Below are 26,275 nucleotides of genomic sequence, written 5' to 3' on the forward strand. Positions count from 1 at the left end.
GCTGTGTACAGCGAGACAGCCCCGTGGACAGCACCGCATACCTAATGCTGTGTACAGCGAGACAGCCGCGTGGTCAGCACCCCATACCCAATGCTGTGTACAGCGAGACAGCCCTGTGGTCAGCACCCCATACCTAATGCTGTGTACAGCGAGACAGCCCCGTGGTCAGCACCCCATACCTAATGCTGTGTACAGCGAGACAGCCCCGTGGTCAGCACCCCATACCTAATGCTGTGTACAGCGAGACAGTCCCATGGTCAGCACCGCATACCTAATGCTGTGTACAGCGAGACAGACCCGTGGTCAGCACCCCATACCTAATGCTGTGTACAGAGAGACAGTCCCGTGGTCAGCAGCCCATACCTAATGCTGTGTACAGCGAGACAGCCCTGTTGTCAGCACCCCGTACCTAATGCTGTGTACAGCGAGACAGTCCCATGGTCAGCACCCCATACCTAATGCTGTGTACAGCGAGACAGCCGCGTGGTCAGCACCCCATACCTAATGCTGTGTACAGTGAGACAGCCCCGTGGTCAGCACCCCATACCTAATGCTGTGTACAGCAAGACAGCCCCATGGTCAGCACCCCATACCTAATGCTGTGTACAGCGAGACAGCCGCCCCGTGGTCAGCACCCCATACCTAATGCTGTGTACAGCGAGACAGCCCTGTGGTCAGCACCCCATACCTAATGCTGTGTACAGCGAGACAGCCCCGTGGTCAGCACCCCATACCTAATGCTGTGTACAGCGAGACAGCCCCGTGGTCAGCACCCCATACCTAATGCTGTGTACAGCGAGACAGTCCCATGGTCAGCACCGCATACTTAATGCTGTGTACAGCGAGACAGACCCGTGGTCAGCACCCCATACCTAATGCTGTGTACAGAGAGACAGTCCCGTGGTCAGCAGCCCATACCTAATGCTGTGTACAGCGAGACAGCCCTGTTGTCAGCACCCCGTACCTAATGCTGTGTACAGCGAGACAGTCCCATGGTCAGCACCCCATACCTAATGCTGTGTACAGCGAGACAGCCGCGTGGTCAGCACCCCATACCTAATGCTGTGTACAGTGAGACAGCCCCGTGGTCAGCACCCCATACCTAATGCTGTGTACAGCAAGACAGCCCCGTGGTCAGCACCCCATACCTAATGCTGTGTACAGCAAGACAGCCCCGTGGTCAGCACCCCATACCTAATGCTGTGTACAGCGAGACAGCCCCGTTGTCATCACCCCATACCTAATGCTGTGTACAACGAGACAGCCCTGTGGTCAGCACCCCATACCTAATGCTGTGTACAGCGAGACAGCCCCGTGGACAGCACCGCATACCTAATGCTGTGTACAGCGAGACAGTCCCGTGGTCAGCACCCCATACTTATGCTGTGTACAGCGAGACAGACCCGTGGTCAGCACCCCATACCTAACGCTATGTACAGAGAGACAGTCCCGTGGTCAGCAGCCCATACCTATTGCTGTGTACAGCGAGACAGCCCTGTTGTCAGCACCCCGTACCTAATGCTGTGTACAGCGAGACAGTCCCATGGTCAGCACCCCATACCTAATGCTGTGTACAGCGAGACAGCCGCGTGGTCAGCACCCCATACTTAATGCTGTGTACAGCGAGACAGCCCTGTGGTCAGCACCCCATACCTAATGCTGTGTACAGCGAGACAGCCCCGTGGTCAGCACCCCATGCCTAATGCTGTGTACAGCGAGACAGCCCCGTGGTCAGCACCCCATACCTAATGCTGTGTACAGCGAGACAGCCACGTTGTCATCGACCCATACCTAATGCTGTGTACAACGAGACAGCCCTGTGGTTAGCACCCCATACCTAATGCTGTGTACAGCGAGACAGCCCCGTGGACAGCACCGCATACCTAATGCTGTGTACAGCGAGATAGTCCCGTGGTCAGCACCCCATACTTATGCTGTGTACAGCGAGACAGCCCCGTGGTCAGCACCCCATACCTAATGCTGTGTACAGCGAGACAGCCCCGTGGACAGCACCGCATACCTAATGCTGTGTACAGCGAGACAGTCCCGTGGTCAGCACCCCATACTTATGCTGTGTACAGCGAGACAGCCCCGTGGTCAGCACCCCATACCTAATGCTGTGTACAGCGAGATAGTCCTGTGGCCAGCAGCCCATACCTAATGCTGTGTACAGCAAGACAGCCCCGTGGTCAGCAGCCCATACCTAATGCTGTGTACAGCGAGACAGCCCCGTGGTCAGCACCCCATACCTAATGCTGTGTACAGCGAGACAGCCCCGTGGTCATCACCCCATACCTAATGCTGTGTACAACGAGACAGCCCTGTGGTCAGCACCCCATACCTAATGCTGTGTACAGCGAGACAGCCCCGTGGACAGCACCGCATACCTAATGCTGTGTACAGCGAGACAGTCCCGTGGTCAGCACCCCATACTTATGCTGTGTACAGCGAGACAGACCCGTGGTCAGCACCCCATACCTAACGCTATGTACAGAGAGACAGTCCCGTGGTCAGCAGCCCATACCTATTGCTGTGTACAGCGAGACAGCCCTGTTGTCAGCACCCCGTACCTAATGCTGTGTACAGCGAGACAGTCCCATGGTCAGCACCCCATACCTAATGCTGTGTACAGCGAGACAGCCGCGTGGTCAGCACCCCATACTTAATGCTGTGTACAGCGAGACAGCCCTGTGGTCAGCAACCCATACCTAATGCTGTGTACAGCGAGACAGTCCCGTGGTCAGCACCCCATACTTATTGCTGTGTACAGCGAGACAGTCCCGTGGTCAGCACCCCATACTTATTGCTGTGTACAGCGAGACAGTCCCGTGGTCAGCACCCCATACTTATTGCTGTGTACAGCGAGACAGCCCCGTGGTCAGCACACCATACCTAATGCTGTGTACAGCGAGACAGCCCCGTGGTCAGCACCCCATACCTAATGCTGTGTACAGCGAGACAGCCCCGTGGTCCGCACCCCATACCTAATGCTGTGTACAACGAGACAGTCACGTGGTCAGCAGCCCATACCTAATGCTGTGTACAGCGAGACAGCCCCGTGGTCAGCACCCCATACCTAATGTTGTGTACAGCGAGACAGTCCCGTGGTCAGCACCCCATACCTAATGCTGTGTACAGCGAGACAGCCCTGTGGTCAGCACCCCATACCTAATGCTGTGTACAGCGAGACAGCCCCGTGGTCAGCACCCCATACCTAATGCTGTGTACAGCGAGACAGTCCCGTGGTCAGCACCCCATACCTAATGCTTTGTAAAGAGAGACAGCCCTATAGTCAGCACCCCGTACCTAATGCTGTGTACAGCGAGACAGTCCCATGGTCAGCACCCCATACCTAATGCTGTGTACAACGAGACAGCCCTGTGGTCAGCACCCCATACCTAATGCTGTGTACAGCGAGACAGCCCCGTGGTCAGCCCCCCATACCTAATGCTGTGTACAGCGAGACAGCCCCGTGGTCAGCACCCCATACCTAATGCTGTGTACAGCGAGACAGTCCCATGGTCAGCACCGCATACCTAATGCTGTGTACAGCGAGACAGACCCGTGGTCAGCACCCCATACCTAATGCTGTGTACAGAGAGACAGTCCCATGGTCAGCAGCCCATACCTAATGCTGTGTACAGCGAGACAGCCCTGTTGTCAGCACCCCGTACCTAATGCTGTGTACAGCGAGACAGTCCCATGGTCTGCACCCCATACCTAATGCTGTGTACAGCGAGACAGCCGCGTGGTCAGCACCCCATACCTAATGCTGTGTACAGCGAGACAGCCCCGTGGTCAGCACCCCATACCTAATGCTGTGTACAGCGAGACAGCCCAGTGGTCAGCACCCCATACCTAATGCTGTGTACAGCGAGACAGCCCCGTGGTCAGCACCCCATACCTAATGCTGTGTACAGCGAGACAGCCCCGTTGTCATCGACCCATACCTAATGCTGTGTACAACGAGACAGCCCCGTGGTTAGCACCCCATACCTAATGCTGTGTACAGCGAGACAGCCCCGTGGACAACACCGCATACCTAATGCTGTGTACAGCGAGACAGTCCCGTGGTCAGCACCCCATACTTATGCTGTGTACAGCGAGACAGCCCCGTGGTCAGCACCCCATACCTAATGCTGTGTACAGCGAGATAGTCCTGTGGCCAGCAGCCCATACCTAATGCTGTGTACAGCGAGACAGCCCCGTGGTCAGCAGCCCATACCTAATGCTGTGTACAGCGAGACAGCCCCGTGGTCAGCACCCCATACCTAATGCTGTGTACAGCGAGACAGCCCCGTGGTCATCACCCCATACCTAATGCTTTGTACAACGAGACAGCCCCGTGGTCAGCACCCCATACCTAATGCTGTGTACAGCGAGACATCCCCGCGGACAGCACCCAATACCTAATGCTGTGTACAGCGAGACAGCCCCGCGGACAGCACCCCATACCTAATGCTGTGTACAGCGAGACAGCCCCGTGGTCAGCACCCCATACCTAATGCTGTGTACAGCGAGACAGCCCCGTGGTCATCACCCCATACCTAATGCTGTGTACAACGAGACAGCCCAGTGGTCAGCACCCCGTACCTAATGCTGTGTACAGCGAGACAGTCCCGTGGTCAGCACCCCATACTTATTGCTGTGTACAGCGAGACAGCCCCGTGGTTAGCACCCCATACCTAATGCTGTGTACAGCGAGACAGCCCCGTGGTCAGCACCCCATACCTAATGCTGTGTACAGCGAGACAGTCCCGTGGTCAGCACCCCATACTTATTGCTGTGTACAGCGAGACAGTCCCGTGGTCAGCACCCCATACTTATTGCTGTGTACAGCGAGACAGTCCCGTGGTCAGCACCCCATACCCACTTGTGGGACACCCCCGCGCCGCACGGCCACCAGCTGCTGCGTGTGCCCCATTGCCTGCCTTCTGCCTCAGCGCCGGCCTCGCTGCCGCCTTGGTCGCTCCCCTTTGGTTTTCGCCGGTTTTGCCCTAAATTTGTGCTTGTTTTCTTTTTGTGCCGTATGATCGTGTCTTTAGCTGTTTTTCCACTGTTTTGCCCGCCATTTGTGCCTGTATTTTTTGTGCCGTTTTCCTTCCTGTTTTGCCCTCCATTTGTGCCTGCTTAATTGATTGTTACCTCTGTGCCGTGTTTGTCTCCTTCCTGCTTGCCCGCTTACCTCGCCGCCCTCCGCTCTCCCTCCCCGCTTCCCGCTTACCGCCACCGCCATTTGCCCCGCCCCTTTTCTCTTCTGTTCCCTCCCGCTCCCGCCTCCCAGCTGCTCCGCCCACCCGCGCACTTCGCCTTAAATGGTGACCGTGCGAACGCGCAGCGGTCACGTGCAGCGGTCACGCGCAGCGGGCGCGCCGATTGTGCGCCGAATTGTATAAAAAACAGGAGAAGACCCATAGACCTCGTTGGGATGGGTATAACGTGTAAGAAAAAACAATTCCCAACAGGATTTATGTCAAGACAGTTTCAATAATGTATGCAATGTGCATTACAAGAAAGGAAAACCAAGGAGTCAGTTGATTAAAGGCAGTATTATTCACCAAGGAACAAAAGAAAAGAATGGTCTTTCACATATCAATACAGTTAGAGACAGCACTGTACAGAGTGGATCATGTGACAACCACGTGACACTTGGTGCAAGGTGCTATATACAATTGACGAACGTGAAGGTGCAAGTGTTTAAAATAAACAGCGTAATCGACGCATTAGCCAAATTAATACATCAAATCATGGCTGTATAGACTATACAGCTTGAATTATACGACGCATATCACGTTCTGTGCTCCTATATGAATAATTTTGTTTTAAGTGACTATAACTTGCTGCTTTGGAGCCATGATTTGATGTATTAATTTGGCTAATGCGTCGATTACGCTGTTTATTTTAAACACTTGCACCTTCACGTTCGTCAATTGTATATAGCACCTTGCACCAAGTGTCACGTGGTTGTCACATGATCCACTCTGTACAGTGCTGTCTCTAACTGTATTGATATGTGAAAGACCATTCTTTTCTTTTGTTCCTTGGTGAATAATACTGCCTTTAATCAACTGACTCCTTGGTTTTCCTTGATTGTGCGCCGAAGGCGCGCCAAAGGTAAGCCCGTCTGCGCCCGTCCGCGACCGGATCACGACCAGCGACAGGACCCCTGGGCCCCAAAGCCCCCGACCGACCCGCCTGACGTACTCCGCCGCCACCCTCATCGCACTCAACACCGGCCGACTCCCAGAATGCCATCAAGCCACACCACGACGCACCCACGGACCTTTCAGCTGCCACGCCTGCAAATTCACCTGCATCCGGACCTGCCTCGCACCAGCACCCGCCAAGTCGAACACCAGCAGCACCCACCTCAAGTGCATCCTGCTCAACACCCGCTCCGTCCACAGACACGCCATCGAACTCTGGAACCTCCTAGACGCCACAGCCCCTGACGTTGCCTTCCTCACGGAGACCTGGATGAACGCCTCTTCAGCTCCCGACATCGCCATCGCTATCCCAGAGGGCTACAAGATCGTCCGGAGGGACCGCAACGCCAACCAGATGGGAGGAGGCATCGCCATCATCCACAAGAACACCATCCGTCTCACGACCAGCACCGACAACACCCTGACCACCGCCGAACACCTGCATTTCCAGATCCACACCAACCCGAACACCACCCTCAGAGGCACCCTGATCTACCGACCCCCTGGACCACGCACACAATTCAGCTAGGACATCGCCGACTTCGTCAGCCCGCTTGCCCTCCCCTCCTATGACTACATCCTCCTGGGGGACCTCAACTTCCACCTGGAGAACAACAACGACCGCAACACCACCACCCTGCTGGACAACCTCGCCAACCTGGGACTCAAGCAACTGGTGTTCACCCCCACCCACCTCGCCGGACACACACTCGACGCAGTCTTCTCTTCCAGCACAGACATCGACTTCAGCCACGCCACAGAGCTTCAATGGACGGACCACAGCTGCGTCCACTTCACCTTCAAGAGACCGACGACCCACCACCACCAGCAACAGGCCGCCCGCAGAAGCTGGAACAAGATCACAGCAGACCAGCTCGCCACCTCCCTGAGCCAGCACCCTCCTGCCAGCTCAGCGGACCCCAGCCAGGCCGCCGACAACCTCACGAAGTGGATCAGCATCTGCGCGGACGAGCTCGCCCCGCTGAGGACCCCGCCCAGCAGACCCGGCAGCAAGAAAGCCCCGTGGTTCACCGACGAACTCAAGAGCTCCAAGAAGAACTGCCGAGCCCTCGAGAAAGTCTGGAGAAGGGAACCTACACCGGACAACAGGACCTCCTTCAAGCTTGCCACCCGGAAGCACCACCAGCTGATCCGCGCCGCCAAGAAAACAGCATTCAAGGAACGGTTGGACAACAACGCACACAACTGCAAGGAACTCTTCAACATCGTGAAAGAGCTTTCCAACCCCAGCGCAGGAAACAACGACATCACCCCATCGCAAGACCTCTGCAACTCCCTCGCTTCATACTTCCACAACAAGATCGCGGACATACACAACAGCTTCAACAACCAACCAACGCACACCATGACCGAACAATCACCCCCCACCACCACCCTCCACGCCTGGACCCCAATCAGCACCGAAGACACCATCCGCACGATGAACTCCATCCACTCCGGATCACCGACCGACCCCTGCCCTCACCACGTCTTCAACAAGGCCGACGCTGTCATCGCACCCCACCTGCGAGACATCAGCAACACATCCTTCGACACCGCCACCTTCCCTGAGAGCTGGAAACACGCCGAACTCAGCGCTCTACTCAAGAAACCAACAGCGGACCCCACCGAACTCAAGAACTACCGCCCCATCTCGCTCCTCCCGTTTCCAGCCAAAGTAATCGAGAAGACCGTCAACAAGCAGATGGCCGCCTTCCTCGAGACGAACGGATCCCTCGACCCCTCACAGTCCGGCTTCCGAGCCAATCACAGCACCGAGACCGCCCTCATCGCCGCCACCGATGACATCCGAGCCCTGATGGACAATGGAGAAACAGCGGCCCTCATCCTCCTAGACCTCTCCGCGGCATTCGACACGGTCTGCCACCGCACCCTAGTACAGCGCCTCAGCAACATCGGAATCCAGGACAAGGCGCTGGAATGGATCATCTCCTTCCTCGACGGAAGAACACAGAGAGTCCGCCTACCACCGTACAAGTCAGAGGCCTCCGAAGTCATCTGCGGCGTCCCTCAAGGATCATCTCTGAGCCCCACCCTCTTCAACGTCTACATGAGCCCCCTCGCGGCCATCGTACGCAAACACAACCTCAGCATAATCTCCTACGCCGACGACACCCAGCTGATCCTCTCCCTGACCAACGACCCCGCCTCCACCAGAGCCAACCTGCACGAAGGGATGAAAGAGGTAGCCGAGTGGATGACGACCAGCCGCCTGAAACTGAACTCTGACAAGACGGAGGTCCTCATCCTGGGCTCTTCCCCCTCCGCCTGGGACGACTCCTGGTGGCCTCCCGCCCTGGGCACCGCACCCAAACCGACAGACCATGCACGCAACCTGGGCTTCATCCTGGACTCCTCCCTCTCCATGACCAGGCAAGTCAACAACGTCTCCTCGGCGTGCTTCAACATCCTACGCATGCTACGGAAGATCTTCCGGTGGATCCCCACCGAGACCAGGAAGACCGTCACCCAGGCCCTCGTCACCAGCCGACTGGACTACGGCAACGCCCTCTACGCCGGTACCACCGCCAAGCTCCAGAAGAGACTCCAGCGGATCCAGAACGCCTCAGCCAGACTCATCCTCTACATCCCACGAACCAGCCACATCACCGGACATCTGAGAGACCTTCACTGGCTCCCCGTCAACAAAAGAATCACCTTCCGCCTCCTCACCCACGCACACAAAGCCCTACACGACCAAGGCCCGAGCTACCTCAACAGCCGGATCAACTTCTACGCTCCCAAACGCCACCTCCGATCAGCCAACCACGCCCTCGCCGCCGTCCCCCGCATCCGAAGAGCGACTACAGGAGGAAGGTCCTTCTCCTACCTGGCCGCCAAGACCTGGAACTCCCTCCCGACCGACCTGCGCCTGACCCAAGACCACCTCTCCTTCAGGAAGAAGCTGAAGACCTGGCTGTTCGAGCAGTAGCGGCACCCCAACCCCCCCCCCCCCCAGCGCCTTGAGACCCTACGGGTATGTAGCGCGCTCTATAAGTGTCACTGATTGATACTTATTGCTGTGTACAGCGAGACAGCCCCGTGGTCAGCACCCCATACCTAATGCTGTGTACAGCGAGACAGCCCCGTGGTCAGCACCCCATACCTAATGCTGTGTACAGCGAGACAGCCCCGTGGTCAGCACCCCACTCGATAATTCTCTCGCCTCGGTGCCCACTCTGATCAGCGATCACACTCGGCAACTCTGGGCATTAGCTTGCCTCATCTTCACTAACGGCCCCACCAGACCGCCGGGGATGCCTGGTCTCACCCTGGAGATACCCATTAAGGGACCATCTCTCAGGGAAGCCAGGAAGGGTTTCGCAGCGGTCGAAGCGCCTTGGGACCCTACGGGTAAGTAGTGCGCTATATAAATGCCAATACATTTACATTTACATACATTACATACCTAATGCTGTGTACAACGAGACAGTCACGTGGTCAGCAGCCCATACCTAATGCTGTGTACAGCGAGACAGCCCCGTGGTCAGCACCCCATACCTAATGTTGTGTACAGCGAGACAGTCCCGTGGTCAGCACCCCATACCTAATGCTGTGTACAGCGAGACAGCCCTGTGGTCAGCACCCCATACCTAATGCTGTGTACAGCGAGACAGCCCCGTGGTCAGCACCCCATACCTAATGCTTTGTAAAGAGAGACAGCCCTATAGTCAGCACCCCATACCTGATGCTCTGTACAGCGAGACAGCCCAATAGTCAGCACCCCAAACCTAATGCTTTGTATAGCGAGACAGTCCTGTGGTCAGCACTCCATACCTAATGCTGTGTCCAGAGAGACAGCCCTGTGGTCAGCACCCTATACCTAATGCTGTGTACAGCGAGACAGTCCTGTGGTTAGCAGCCCATACCTAATGCTGTGTCCAGAGAGACAGCCCCGTGGTCAGCAGCCCATACCAAATGCTGTGTCCAGAGAGACAGCCCCGTGGTCAGCAGCCCATACCTAATGCTGTGTAGAGCGAGACAGTCCCGTGGCCAGCACCCCATACCTAATGCTGTGTACAGCGAGACAGTCCCGTGGTCAGCACCGCATACCTAATGCTGTGTACAGCGAGACAGACCCGTGGTCAGCAGCCCATACCTAATGCTGTGTCCAGCGAGACAGTCCCGTGGTCAGCACCCCATACCTAATGCTGTGTACAGCGAAACAGCTCCGTGGTCAGCACCCCATACCTAATGCTGTGTACAGAGAGACAGCCCCGTGGTCAGCACCCCATACCTAATGCTGTGTACAGCGAGACAGCCCTGTTGTCAGCGCCCCGTACCTAATGCTGTGTACAGCGAGACAGCCCCGTGGTCAGCACCCCATACCTAATGCTGTGTACAGCGAGACAGCCCCGTGGTCAGCACCCCATACCTAATGCTGTGTACAGCGAGACAGCCCTGTGGTCAGCACCCCATACCTAATGCTGTGTACAGCGAGACAGCCCCGTGGTCAGCACCCCATACCTAATGCTGTGTCCAGCGAGACCGTCTCTTGGTCAGCACCCCATACCTAATGCTGTGTCCAGCGAGACAGTCTCTTGGTCAGCACCCCATACCTAATGCTGTGTACAGCGAGACAGCCCCGTGGTCAGCACCCCATACCTAATGCTGTGTCCAGAGAGATAGTCCCGTGGCCCGCACCCCATACCTAATGCTGTGTACAGCGAGACAGTCCTGTGGTTAGCACCCCATACCTAATGCTGTGTCCAGAGAGATAGTCCCGTGGCCAGCACCCCATACCTAATGCTGTGTACAGCGAGACAGTCCTGTGGTTAGCACCCCATACCTAATGCTGTGTACAGAGAGACAGTCCCGTGGTCAGCACCCCATACCCAATGCTGTGTACAGAGAGACAGTCCCGTGGTCAGCACCCCATACCTAATGCTGTGTACAGCGAGACAGCCCTATGGTACCTAATGGTGTGTACAGCGAGACAGTCCAGTGGTCAGCACCCCATACCTAATGCTGTGTACAGCGAGACAGCCCCGTGGTCAGCACCCCATACCTAATGCTGTGTCCAACGAGACAGTCCCGTGGTCAGCACCCCATACCTTATGCTGTGTACAGCGAGACAGCCCTGTGATCAGCACCCCATACCTAATGCTGTGTACAGCGAGACAGCCCCGTGGTCAGCACCCCATACCTAATGCTGTGTACAGCGAGACAGCCCTATGGTACCTAATGCTGTGTACAGCGAGACAGCCCTATGGTACCTAATGCTGTGTACAGCGAGACAGTCCAGTGGTCAGCACCCCATACCTAATGCTGTGTACAGCGAGACAGTCCCATCATCAAAAGAGGTGCCCTTGTTAAATAAATATGGAACACACGTGGGCTCCTATCTCTTGCAGAACATGTTCTTGGTCCATGCCTGTAGTTCCATCGGAGACCCCAACTCAGGTACATCCTACCTTTGGTGACCAACCCAGTCTTAAAAGAGGGCTAATAAATGCTCGATCAATGTGCTGCCATAGGGATGATATTAGCGAACTGATTTGTGTACATAACTTAGATTTCCTTTTTATTACTGAGACTTGGCTCAATGAGGCGAGTAACCCTGACCTGGCCATTGCCATACCTCCCGACTACAACATTTTCAGGGTAGACAGACCAAGTGGTAGAGGAGGAGGTGCTGCAATAATTATCAGAAACCCCTTGAAGTGCCACACTTTTAGCCTTACTCATCTTAAAGGCGCGGAAAGCATGGGATTCTCAATCAAGGTTGATGCCTCTCTGTCTTTTACAGGAGGCTTAATATATCGCCCACCAGGCAGTCCTTCTGGCTTTCTCGATTCTCTGGGTGAAGCCTTAGGACAACTGCTTGTGAGTTATCCTCACATTACATTTCTTGGAGATGTCAATTTACAATTAGAAGTGAAGGAGAATTCACAGGTTGCTAACTTTCTCCAGACGCTTGAAATATTTGGTTTGCCTCAAGAAATAATTAATAATACCCATCAGGCTGGTCACACGCACGACGGGATATGTTCTAATTTTTTGCATTTAGTTTCCCATCTACCAATCCCTCAAATTTGGAGCGATCACTGTTTTATCCCATTTGAGGTGAATACAGGGCATATGCAGAAAAAAGTAAAAATGACTCCCTCTTTTGCTTCTAGCCAAAATTGGACCTTGATTGCAAAAAATAGCCAGCTCAAGGCCTCTGCTCAGTCATGGGCCCCTAGTCTTTCCGGTGACGTATCACAGGATTCCAAAATGTTCCACACTTGGATGCAACTTGCAACGAATAATCTTGCCCCACCAGAAATCCCTGGAAAAAATAAGGAGAATTCCAAAAAGACAAGTGCACCATGGTATACGAAGTCTCTAGCAGAAGCGCATCTTCAGTGCAGGAAAGGGGAAAGAAACTGGAGGAAAAATTATGACCCATTAGCTAAAAGTCTGTATATAAAATATAGGAATCTTTATTTTGCTAATATTAAAACTGCTAAAAGGGCTTATTATACAAAACGTATTCGGGAAGCACAGCAAAAACAGAAAACCGTTTTTGATATAGTAAAATCCTTTACCCACCCGGCAGTCGTGAAACAAGAAATTCCTCCTTCACAAAATCTTTGTGACCAGATTGCCGACTATTTGACGACAAAATAAAACGACTACAGGAGGGCTTTGTACCCACTGTGTGCCCCAGTAGAGTGAGTACTAGTGACCTCGTGCCTTCACGGCCGCATAATTTTGCGATGCGTAAGCCTGTAACCTTTGCACAAACGCACAAGCCCATTATGTCCTGTAAATCGGGATCACTGTCTGATGCCTGCCCTCTTTTCATCCTTCATCAAATAGTTGAGGTGGTTAATCCTATAATTAACCAAATAGTAAATGAATCACTCAGCTCCGGGGTTGTTCCTCGGGAGTGGAAAAAGGCCATAGTTAGACCCCTAATGAAAAAGCAAAATAAAAATCCTTCAGACCTCTCTAATCTCCGCCCCATTTCCTTGCTTCCAGTCCTTGGTAAAATTACCGAACATATGGTTCATAAAGAGCTTTCAAATTTTGTGGAGTCACATAATATTCTGCACCCTCATCAATCTGGCTTCCGTCCAAAACACTCCACGGAGACAGCTCTCATGGATTTAACGGATACCATCAGAAATGTACAGGATGAAGGGAAGAACGCCGTCTTGATTCTCCTTGATTTATCGGCGGCGTTCGATACCATCTCCCATAAAATCCTCCTTGATAGGCTGAAACTAAATGGTATACCAGACGGGGCTCTAAATTGGATAAAATCTTTCCTATCAGAAAGAACTCAGACCATTGCCGTAGGACCCTTCCACTCAATTCAGTTCATATGCTTTATTCGATTATTCAATAAACAATCATAAAAGCACACAGATTATTAAAAATGTCACATTAAAATTGTTACAAGGTAAAAGAATTACAATATATTACAAGAATTGGAACAACACGAATGGAAGCAGTACCATGGACCTAGCAGCAACTAATTATACAAAAGGGTATATTTAAAATTCCAGGCTTTTTCTAATGGGCACTGATTTTAAAATAAAGGTTGCAGTAAAAAAACAGATATCGGAGGTATCAAGTGCAAATAATAATCTCAAGGCATTAGCAGTTGTAAACACGGAGTATTTCTTAAAAAGAGATTTGAGATAACATATACGAAGGTGCAAATACAGTGGGCAAATTAGCATAAAGTGCAACGTGCTCTGTTTGGTGGTACCATCACACGGGCATGGAGTTGAAGTATAGGTTTTCATCCGTGGGAATGCCACCAGGTTATGAACAATGCCTAATCTCAGCCTTGTAAGAACAAACTGATGTGACTGTTTGGTAATTACTCATAAATACTTAGGCATGCCATAAACTTCCTCCTTATTGGATTGATAAAAAACATGGGTAGTAAAATGGCTACATTGATCTTTACGCATTTTAGATTTGTTCCCCAAAAAAACACTTTTGACCTCCTGTTTAGGTATATTGATAGCACATAAGGGGTCACTGTGAACATCCAAGTCAAAAATGTCCTTATAAGATGTTAAAACATATTTTAACCAGGGGATCTGGCGGACTTTGTCCAAGCGAAGACAGTCTTGAATTATTCGCCTGGTAAATCCAATTTCGACCTTAGCCCAGATTGACCTCCATACCATAAGGGGTCTCAATCCTGTAAGGTCAGTCAGGTATTCCAACCCCACCTCTTTATGGATCAGTTTGGTGGATGCCGAGGGAGCTTCCACTCAAAGGAGAAGAGTGTCACTGCAGGAGTCCCCCAGGGCTCCATTTTGAGCCCATTAATCAACAACATTTATATGGTGGCCCTCATTTATTTGATTGAATCCCATGGGATAATGGTAACATCATACGCTGATGATACACAATTGATTGTATCCCTGGATAAAGACTCCGGCTTGGCTGAACAACATTTTCAGAATTGTCTTGTGGACGTTTTTCAATGGATGAATGATAACTGTTTAAAATGTAACTCTGAGAAAACAGAAATACTGCCCATTGGGAAAAATGTTCACTTTAGTCCCAATGACTGGTGGCCAGAGGGAGCCACTGCACCTCCGAGTTCAGTAGAAACGGCCAGGAATTTGGGCATTCTTTTTGATGCGTCATTATCTTTCGACCACCATGTAAGGAGTTTGGCCGGTAGTTGTTTTAATGTCATCAAATCATTGAAGAAATTCTTTGAATTTCTCCATAATGATGTGAAAAAATCCCGCCTCGACTATTGTAATGGTCTTATGGCGGGAGTAAAGAAAACGACCTTAAAAAAACTACAAAGCGTCCAACATGCAGCAGCTCGTCTGGTACTGAAACTCCCCAGGAAATCACCTGCCTCTGCGGCGCTTCAGAAACTTCATTGGCTCCCCCTACATAAAAGGATTCTCTTCAAAATGTTGTTGACCTCCTTTAGAGCTTTAAACAACATCGGCCCCAAATATCTCATTAAAAGATACTCCCACTACTGTCCCACAGGACTTCTGAGATCAACAGGCTGTAATTTAGCCAATATCCCCTCTTTCCACCTTAAAACCAAACGGGGAAAAACCCTCAGTGTCCTAGCCTCTAGGGCATGGAATGGGATGCCAAAGGAGCTAAGGCTACTTGATCAGGAAACGCCTTTTCGCAACCAACTTAAAACCTGGCTCTTTAACCTGTCAGATGCTTATGTACTCGCTGCCATATAGATCTCACCTCTTGTTGACCTCCCCGTTCCGAAAGCGCCAGGATGCTCCTTTCGGAGCGATAGTTTGCACTTTATAAATTCCAAAATAACTAACATTAACATTAACATTTGTTTTATAGCGCTGCTCATTCCAGTATTAGGTGTCAGAGCACTTTATATCACACACACATTATACAGAGCCAATGAAAGTAAATCAGTCTATAGGAAATGTTACATACAACAATGAGGGTTACAAGGTGTAGGAGTCGCACATGACCAATACTAGTAGGCAGTATAAGTCTGGAGAAGCACAACTCCGGATTTAAAACGTACCACAGGGGTTGGCTTTACTAAGAAGAATGTATTTCTATCCAAATGAAGCAATTTTAGCAACATTAGGATAATGAAAGACTGGGGAAGAAAACATAACGCTCTAACCTGTACTATGCAGTTTGCGTGCAGCTTTGATGACAGTTCATAGCTCGCTGTGCTATATTAGGGTTGTAACTTATAAATTTCAAGTAACAGAAGGATCTCTGTGGAAAAAGCAGTAACCCACTGCGCTATCACAGAAAAAATACAGTTTGTTGATTTGCGTGGTACACGATCTGTGCAGCAGGCATAATAACCCTCTGCGCTACTTTATCATGAGTCGATACTGCCACTGGACAAAACCTGGTCTCTCTCCAGCACTAGCATTAATTACCAGAGTTATCTTGACATTTTTATTGTTGCCTGGAAACTGCTGGACACAAACGGAACTGTGCAGCAGGTGCTTTTTAAACCTGTGCTATTTCTAAATCTGCACCCCATACCCACCCCAAGTCAGCCCCGGCTGCACCGCTCGCCCCACCCTAGAGCCAGCCCCGACCCCACACTCTCAGCCGCCCAGCTCAGCTCCCAACCTCCAACTGCCACCCACTGGAGCTTCCCCAGCCATGAGCTGCCAACATTCTGTGCATGCGCTGCTTACTCACAATCAGAAGGAGCAGTAACATGACTAAGACTACAACACCCCCCACCCCGCCCCCACTAAACGGCAGAAGAATGTATGCACCCACAAAAACTACGCAACAAAATAAAAGGATAAGGCGGAAAAAAAACCATAACACAACCAACCCCCATTCATGGTCAAATGACCTCATCTTTAGACCAGTATGGTGCCCACCACCATCTGGTGGTTGCAATATTGCATGACATAATCTTTAAACTGAGGTGGGACCCGCCTGGCTCTGGTGAACACTCTTGACTGGAAGCAAGTCCTGGTAGAACCACCCTTCACGGTGGAGATTCCTGCCTGCAACTCGCCATTCTGCCCTGTCCCAACACACAGCCATCATCACCATGATCTTGAGCATCTGACAAAGCACCGTTTTTTCATCCCATTGTATGCAGAGTACCGTGTAAACGTTGAGTAATACTCATCTCTATATAACACTCGGCCCCTGGGACACCCAAGCTGGCCCGTACCTATTCTTATACCAGTCTCTGGCTTAAACCCAGTTTGAACCAGTGTTCCAGCGTCCTGTGCGTCTCGTCGTGCCTTCTCTTTATGGTTTTCCATCTCAGCTTCTGTTGTATAATATGAAGGAGTTCATGCCCGGCCCCTTGGCTGACTGCTGTGCCCTTTCTTATCTTATGATGTTTCTGTTTCCACCTTCCGCTTTGTGACGTGTCAATAACACCTTGGATCAGGCCAGGCAGTGTCTCTGTGTTAGATGATGCTGTTGGCTGTTGAGTGTATACCTCTGCTCCATCTGGAGTGGTTCCATTGCAGAAGGTGTTTCCACCCACTTATTTAATAAAAAGTTTTATAAATGTGATTTTAATTTGCCTGTTGGACAATTGTCTTCTCAGTTTACTACTGACATATGTTGAGTTGAGTTAGTTTGTTGTGTTGCATACATAATGCAACCTCCCCTCCCTTGCCATACATGGAAGAGATGGAGAATGTTTTCAATGAAACTCTGTATTTTTGAATGTTGTGAAATGTTAACATTTGACCTAGCTTCAAAAGAGTTTGAAGCAACTAACCATTTCTGTATCTTTATTTATAAATAAAACACACACACTGTCTCTCTCTCTCGGTCTCTCTGTCTCTCGCTCTCTCTCTCTATAATTAACAATCCACTCTTGTTGTCTCTTAGTGAGTGCCTTCTGTCAAACTGCTAACAGTCCCCCTTTAATGCACTCCGTTGTGTTTGTGCATTACTGTGTTCGCATATTAAAGCAGACATATTGGTTTTGCCAGTGCTTGCTCGAATCGTGGTGAGTTAATGTCCTTTTTTGTAGCTGTGTCATATCTTCTATTACTATTATTCCTTGTCACCTTCAGTTTATCCACATGGTGAGGCAATGAATGGTGCTTGACTGCTGTGACATCCCTTCTCTTTGTTCTTTCAGGTTTTGGCCTTTCTCCACTGCCTCTTCACTTCCAACAACCTGACCTTTGAACTCACACAGGACTTCCTGCCATATAAACAGCAGCTTCAGCTGAGCCTCCAAAATGTACGTTTCCATGGGTTTGCAACAATGTAAATGATTCCTGCTGGCTTTTTGCAATCTCATACCATCGAAGTTGTGAGATAGCTGAAATCCCCAAAGTCACCTTAACTTTCAGCTGCTAGAATCCGTATTCAAGCTAGCAGCATGAATGCTGGCAGATTAACTCCGCATTTCACCCTTAACCTGCTGATAAAATAAGGTCCATTTGCTTGCGTGATAATATACCCCTCCTTAGCACTCCATTGCGACTCAATTGAAAGACGTGCTATGCAAGCCGGTGTTTCTTCTTGTTGAATTTAATAGTAATACTACTTCGACTAAGAATAATACCTAGAAAAGTAGTAATGATAATGCAGTTGTAATGTTTTATTATATTACAATTATTGCCACTATTATTATTATTATATGACTTTTATCATCTTTGTTATTGTATTTTCTGGTAAACGAAGGTAATTGTTGGCTCTGAACATCAAGTAGCCTCCAGGAGCCAGGGACACATGGTGAAATTCTGTCACCTCCCTCTCACCATGCTGAAATGCCCTTCTCCATCCCACCCTGATGAAATGCTGCTCTCATTTTGCACCTTTGCTGACCTGCTGTTTTCTTGCAGACGAGGAACCACTTCAACAGCACGCGAGACGAGATGGAAGACCTGAAGAAGAGGATGAAGGAAGCCCCCCAGACCTGCAAGCTGCCCGGGCAGACCACCATCGAGGGATACCTGTACTCGCAGGAGAAATGTAATGCACCTGTTTGCATTGACCTCATAGGCGGGCAGCGTCCTTCAGTGGCCCCAGCAGTGGGGCTGGTGGCTCCGTGGACTAATACAATCACTGTAGGGTTTTGTGTTTGTCCTCATAGTCAAAGATTTAATCGCTGAGGCCCCACTCTGCCTTTGATTCTCCAGAGGTCAATAACAATGAGTACCATTTAGTTGAGTAAAAGAAAACACTTGTTTTGTTAGAGTCGTCTCATTATGAAAAAAACATCTGTCCCTTCTCTACTCGTTCTCTCTTTTCTGCCTTTCTCTCTCTTGATCTTGGTCAAAGTCTGGTGATGAAAATAAGTCCTGGTGCCCATATACGAGTCCCGGCTGGGGCCATCATAAATTGAGCACTGCATCTAGTGCAGAACTCTGCAGCGCTGATGCTGAGATGATTAACCAAGAGCACTTAATCCCCACCCAGTGAATTTTAAGAGTGAAAGCTCTGCAAGGTTTGGGATGCCGTTTATGTACAGAAATACTCTGTGTGTCAGAAGGAGGCAACTCTCAGCTCCTCTACTCTGTGTGTTAGAAGGAAGCGAGCCTCAGCTCCCCTACACAGTGTGTTGGAAGGAAACTAGCCTCGGATCCTCTACTCTGTGTGTCAGAAGGAAGCAAGCCTCAGCTCCTCTACTCTGTGTGTCAGAAGGAAGCAAGCCTCAGCTCCTCGACTCTGTGTCAGAAGGAAGCGAGCCTCAGCTCCCCTACACAGTGTGTTGGAAGGAAACTAGCCTCGGATCCTCTACTCTGTGTGTCAGAAGGAAGCAAGCCTCAGCTCCCCTACACAGTGTGTTGGAAGGAAACTAGCCTCGGATCCTCTACTCTGTGTGTCAGAAGGAAGCAACTCTCCGCTCCTCTACTCTGTGTGTCAGAAGGAAGCAAGCCTCAGATCTCTTACTCTGTGTGTCAGAAGGAAGCTAGCCTCAGCTCCTCTACTCTGTGTGTCAGAAGGAAGCGAGCCTCAGATCTCTTACTCTGTGTGTCAGAAGGAAGCGAGCCTCAGCTCCTCAACTCTGTGTGTCAGAATGAAGCGAGCCTCAGCTCCTCAACTCTGTGTGTCAGAAGGAAGCTAGCCTCAGCTCCCCTACACAGTGTGTTGGAAGGAAACTAGCCTCGGATCCTCTACTCTGTGTGTCAGAAGGAAGCAACTCTCCGCTCCTCTACTCTGTGTGTCAGAAGGAAGCTAGCCTCGGATCTCTTACTCTGTGTGTCAGAAGGAAGCAGCCCTCAGCTCCTCTACTCTGTGTGTCAGAAGGAGGCAACTCTCCGCTCCTCTACTCTGTGTGTCAGAAGAAAGCTAGCCTCAGCTCCCCTACACAGGGTGTTGGAAGGAAACTAGCCTCAGATCTCCTACTCTGTGTGTCAGAAGGAAGCAACTCTCCGCTCCTCTACTCTGTGTGTCAGAAGGAAGCTAGCCTCAGATCTCTTACTCTGTGTGTCAGAAGGAAGCGAGCCTCAGCTCCTCGACTCTGTGTGTCAGAAGGAAGCAACTCTCCGCTCCTCTACTCTGTGTGTCAGAAGGAAGCGAGCCTCAGATCTCTTACTCTGTGTGTCAGAAGGAAGCTAGCCTCAGATCTCTTACTCTGTGTGTCAGAAGGAAGCAGCCCTCAGCTCCTCGACTCTGTGTCAGAAGGAAGCGAGCCTCAGCTCCTCTACTCTGTGTGTCAGAAGGAAGCGAGCCTCAGCTCCTCTACTCTGTGTGTCAGAAGGAAGCGAGCCTCAGATCTCTTACTCTGTGTGTCAGAAGGAAGCGAGCCTCAGATCTCTTACTCTGTGTGTCAGAAGGAAGCGAGCCTCAGCTCCTCGACTCTGTGTGTCAGAAGGAAGCTAGCCTCAGCTCCCCTACACAGGGTGTTGGAAGGAAACTAGCCTCAGATCTCCTACTCTGTGTGTCAGAAGGAAGCAAGCCTCAGATCTCTTACTCTATGTGTCAGAAGGAAGCGAGCCTCAGCTCCTCGACTCTGTGTGTCAGAAGGAAGCAACTCTCCGCTCCTCTACTCTGTGTGTCAGAAGGAAGCTAGCCTCAGATCTCTTACTCTGTGTGTCAGAAGGAAGCGAGCCTCAGATCTCTTACTCTGTGTGTCAGAAGGAAGCAGCCCTCAGCTCCTCGACTCTGTGTCAGAAGGAAGCGAGCCTCAGCTCCTCTACTCTGTGTGTCAGAAGGAAGCTAGCCTCAGCTCCTCTACTCTGTGTGTCAGAAGGAAGCGAGCCTCAGATCTCTTACTCTGTGTGTCAGAAGGAAGCGAGCCTCAGATCTCTTACTCTGTGTGTCAGAAGGAAGCAAGCCTCAGCTCCTCAACTCTGTGTGTCAGAAGGAAGCGAGCCTCAGCTCCTCGACTCTGTGTGTCAGAAGGAAGCTAGCCTCAGCTCCCCTACACAGGGTGTTGGAAGGAAACTAGCCTCAGATCTCCTACTCTGTGTGTCAGAAGGAAGCAAGCCTCAGATCTCTTACTCTATGTGTCAGAAGGAAGCGAGCCTCAGCTCCTCGACTCTGTGTGTCAGAAGGAAGCAACTCTCCGCTCCTCTACTCTGTGTGTCAGAAGGAAGCTAGCCTCAGATCTCTTACTCTGTGTGTCAGAAGGAAGCGAGCCTCAGATCTCTTACTCTGTGTGTCAGAAGGAAGCAGCCCTCAGCTCCTCAACTCTGTGTGTCAGAAGGAAGCAACTCTCAGCTCCTCTACTCTGTGTGTCAGAAGGAAGCGAGCCTCAGCTCCCCTACACAGGGTGTTGGAAGGAAACTAGCCTCGGATCCTCTACTCAGTGTGTCAGAAGGAAGCAAGCCTCAGATCTCCTACTCTGTGTGTCAGAAGGAAGCAAGCCTCAGATCTCTTACTCTGTGTGTCAGAAGGAAGCTAGCCTCAGCTCCCCTACACAGGGTGTTGGAAGGAAACTAGCCTCGGATCCTCGACTCTGTGTGTCAGAAGGAAGCTAGCCTCAGCTCCTCTACTCTGTGTGTCAGAAGGAAGCAAGCCTCAGCTCCCCTACACAGTGTGTTGGAAGGAAACTAGCCTCGGATCCTCTACTCTGTGTGTCAGAAGGAAGCAAGCCTCAGATCTCCTACTCTGTGTGTCAGAAGGAAGCTCGCCGCCAGAGAGAAGCGAGCCTCGGATCCTCTACTCTGTGTGTCAGAAGGAAGCTAGCCTCAGCTCCCCTACACAGGGTGTTGGAAGGAAACTAGCCTCGGATCCTCTACTCTGTGTGTCAGAAGGAAGCGAGCCTCAGCTCCTCTACTCTGTGTGTCAGAAGGAAGCTCGCCGCCAGAGAGAAGCGAGCCTCGGATCCTCTACTCTGTGTGTCAGAAGGAAGCTAGCCTCAGCTCCCCTACACAGGGTGTTGGAAGGAAACTAGCCTCGGATCCTCTACTCTGTGTGTCAGAAGGAAGCGAGCCTCAGCTCCTCTACTCTGTGTTGATCTACGAGGGGGGTTCAACCCGGGGAATCCACATGGGACCTGGGTACTATACGGTGTAGGAAAGAAGGGTCCCAGTAGAGCTGCTATATATTTTGCTTGCATTTATTATAGAAAATTCAGACAAAAATAGCATACAGTGTCAATTTATCACAATGCATGATCCATATCATTTGGTCAAATAAAAGTGCCCCAAGAAAGGAAAGGGAGGGGGGGATAGCGTGATGCTGTGCAGGAAACAGGACAGTGAGGGAATAAAGTTTGTGACAAACTTATATATTGCAAAATTAATTTTGAATGCAATACAATTTACAGGCTTCAGATCCCTGAGCCAGAGAAGTTGGGGGATTAAAATATATCCCAAAAGGTATGGACTATTTCTGTTGACACCGAAAGGTTCAAAATTATGGGGGAGTGTCAACCGAACAGAACATAAAAGTAGCCGTCGACGTTTCGACCCCACGCTACATCTGTAGGCGTTTGTCTAGCCTTACATCGGGGTCTTCATCAGGACAAGGTAGTCAAAGGAGCACTACAGTATCTAGAAATATAAAATACAATAAGGTGTAAAAAGCTGACTATCATTGTCAAGGTTGCCGGAGTGAGCGGCAATCACATTAATTACACAGTTACCATGGGTTTTGGGCAAATGATTACAGATAATTGTGGACATTAATTTAAAAAAAAATTTTACATGCGAAAAAATCATAACCTTAGGTATACGTTTCTATGTAATTCAGGAAAAACCAGTGAAGGGTAACTTGTTAAATCAGATATTGTCTGGCGTGTACAGGATAACACACAGAAACACAACATCCTGACTCGACCAGGGGGGGGGGGAAACAATCAATTCCATACTACATAATGTTATTTTAACAAAATGACTTCTAAGGATCATATCGCCCATACTCTTTTGGGTACTCTGTCAGGGGTACCATATGGACAATATGGAATAAGAGCCCGGATGTAAAGGGGTGCTAACATGATTTATGTAAGTCTCAGAAGGGACATACCTGCTCAGTCCGAGCAAAACATGGTTATATTCTCATCAATCATCAGGTTACTGGTCTGAATTTAGGGACAAGATGACGAAAGGGTCATATTCACATCAAGTGCTTGGGCTGGATCTATGAACAAGTTGCCAAATATTAGTGCACTGGGCCACATTACTAGGGAGGAAACAGCATATGTTAAGATCGGGGCTTACCTCTATTATTACCCACAATTAGAATGACGACGAGGCGTCACTGTGGGTCGCCTTCGGTATGCTGCATCTCTAAGCAGGAAAAATGAGGGGAAAAGAACTAGTGAGGCCAGATTAAGAGCATATTGTGAATACTAGTCCTGGAGGAGTGAGTCTCACCTTGTCTCTTGATACACAAGGTTGAGGTCAGCAACCTTTTGCAAATTGGGAAGGCACGTGGCTCACAAAGAGGAAACGGACCCGCATTAATCTATGGGCAAATAAGTGAATATTTTTCAGGATTTGGTCGTCACGAAATACATGAAGCATTATCCTATTACGGGGTCAATGCTCACCTAGAGAGCCCAAGAGGGTAGAGGTGTCCTTAGTACAGTACTCGGCGGGGCGTTGTAGCGATCTGGGCAAGTGCGCCGCGTCTGTGGAGAGGAAGAGCGGAAATAAGTTAAAAAACCGCCCGTTGGAGTGTAGGGTTAAATAACTTGAGAGGGAGGGTATTCCTACCTTAATTCTCACGATCACGGAGCCCCCAGTCGCCGCTTTCCGCGTTTGCTGAAGACAAGCAAGTGGGCGTGGTCTGCATCAAGGGTTTTTAAAGACACGGGAGGACATTGGCTCGTGGAGCGTTGTTAGTGGCAACCCAACAGCGTCGTTGGTAGGGATAGAAAACGGACACTACGTCAAGCAGAGTTATACTAGCTTTAGTGAGGGCAGCCAGGACATAGGCTTGTGGAGTGTTGTTAGTGGCGACCCAACAGCGTGGTTGGTATGGATAAAAAGCGGACACTACGTCAGGCAGATTATACTAGCTTTGATAAAAATAGGTACATTTTAAACGCCCATATTTAGAAACGTCCGCAGACACAATGTTACAAAAATACTAAATGATTTTGGAGGGTCACATTATCACAAGGTAATCGTGGTACCATAGAGTTATGCTCTGCTAATTAGCATCATTAAAAATGTGCGTTTGTTATTGCTAGTAGAATGGGTGGAATCTCTCTACTCCGTAGGTAATAGTCGGTTGCCACATAGAATGTAGCCCATTCTTCATACTTTAGACTGGGTCATTGAGTACCTCCACAACTACCATTAACCCAATAAAAAGTCAACTGGGTTACAGTTACCGCGTTTGCGTCGAGATGCACCTCTCAGGCACGAGGGTGAAGATCTCTTATTGTATATCCAACAAGAATTACCATGTTGGTCTGCACTATTTATAACGGCTGGTAATCTCTACTATGTTTGAGAATGAAGTAGGTAAAAAACCTACTCATTCCTTTATACTAAAAGTGTGTAAAGTGTTAAATGGAAATACAAAATACATTCACTCAGAGATGCACCTCTCACACAGGAGGGCGAAGATCTCTTGTCATATATCTCGCCAAAAATTTTTTGGTTATGTGCAGCATTGTCTGTAATATGCAGAAGGACTTGTGCCTAACAGCATTATACAGAGGTTACATAGTTCAATTAATACCTCCTCAAGACCTCTCACACAGACGGGTCAATTACGGGGGATTCCTGTGATAGTACATAAGCACATGTAAAATAAGTGGAATAACAGATCTGGTCAGGTGACATACCCATTTCTGCATTATCGGCCAAAACTGGCTAATTGGGCATGGCTGCTTTCTGACTCATTTAGACCATTTCTGATAGTGTCCAAAGTAGTCATCCATTTTGATTCTCGTAGAGTTAGGATTCGTGAGATGCTCCCACCCCTTGGACCCAAATTGATTTTCTCTAGAACTAGCCATTGTAATGTCTCTGGCGTATGGCCCTTCAGGGAGCAATGGTCAACCAGGGGGGCACCATGTACTTGGCATCTGATCCTACTGCCGTGCTGTAGGATGCGCGCTTTGACCTTTTGCTGGGTCTGGCCTACATAAGCTAAATCGCAAGGGCATCTGATCCAATAGATGACATTTGAGGAGTTGCAGTTGGTGTGTGACTTTAAGAGGTATGTCTTGCCTTTGTAGGTCAATTCTTTAGTTTGAATAGTCGTGGCACAGGCAGTGCATGATCCACATCTGGTATGCCCCACAACCGGTGGAAGATGCCAAAGTGAGTGAATGGTAGGATTCGGAGGTATGGGGAGGAATGATTGTACCACCTGGTCTCTGATGTTCCGAGCCCTCTTGAAGGAGTGTAAAGGTGGTGCTCGTTGTTCAACATCATCTGCAATCAGGCCCCAATGCCTATTGATGATTTTCTTAATGTCATTACTTCGTGTTGAGAACGTGGTTACACAAACGATTCGTTCAGCAGCTGAGTTCTCTTTGGTTTCACCCTTCAATAAATGTTCACGGGGGCTATACCAGGCTCTTTTGCGCGCACGTTTGACCAGGCGTGTGGGGTAGCCCCGTGTTGTCAATCGTTCAGCAAGATCTTGGGACTCCAACATATAATTATCTTTGGAGGAACAGTTCCTTCGGATTCTGAAAAACTGCCCTACGGGGAGATTGTCTCTTAATCCTCTGGGGTGGTGGCTGTTATATTCAAGCAATGAGTTCCGCTCGGTGGGTTTGCGAAACAAAGTAGTTTCAAGTGATTTGGTGTCAGGATTGAAAAAAATGGTTATGTCAAGGAAGGCAATCCTATCCTGACTGGCTTCCAAGGTGAATTTTATGTCTGTGCTCTGTGAATTCAGCCAAGTGTGGAATGACATCAGGTCCACTCGTGTGCCAGTCTATATACAGAGAACTTCGTCTATATAACGGACCCATGTATCGATGTGATGTCTGAATGGGTTCGTGTCCCTGAGAATGATCCGGTTCTCGTAGTCATCCATATACAATATGGCCAGGTTAGGGGCAAATGTAGCCCCCATCGCTACTCCCTTAGTTTGTAGAAAGAACTCTCCTTGGAACATGAAAAAGTTCTCCATCATGGCTATTCTCAAAAGTTCTATGATGAAATACGTGGGTACTGGAACCGGAGCTGTCCTGGTGTCTAGGGCCTTCTCCATGACAGCGATGGCATCAAGCTGAGGGATACTGGTGTACAAGGACA

The 26,275-nt window shown here is 50.1% G+C and overlaps 1 protein-coding gene across 1 annotated transcript in view; it reads left to right on the plus strand.

The window, feature by feature from the left end:
* The window catches only part of OPHN1 (oligophrenin 1), a 702,970-nt gene that overhangs the window by 350,275 nt on the left and 326,420 nt on the right, over positions 1 to 26,275 (plus strand). The window contains exons 7-8 of the mRNA XM_086918347.1: positions 17,788 to 17,892; positions 18,500 to 18,629. Coding sequence (XP_086774473.1) covers positions 17,788 to 17,892; positions 18,500 to 18,629 — 235 coding nt within the window. The remainder of the gene's footprint in view (positions 1 to 17,787; positions 17,893 to 18,499; positions 18,630 to 26,275) is intronic.

The sequence above is a fragment of the Lissotriton vulgaris genome, chromosome 4_1, assembly GCF_964263255.1.
Source record: "Lissotriton vulgaris chromosome 4_1, aLisVul1.2, whole genome shotgun sequence".
NCBI lineage: Eukaryota > Metazoa > Chordata > Amphibia > Caudata > Salamandridae > Lissotriton > Lissotriton vulgaris.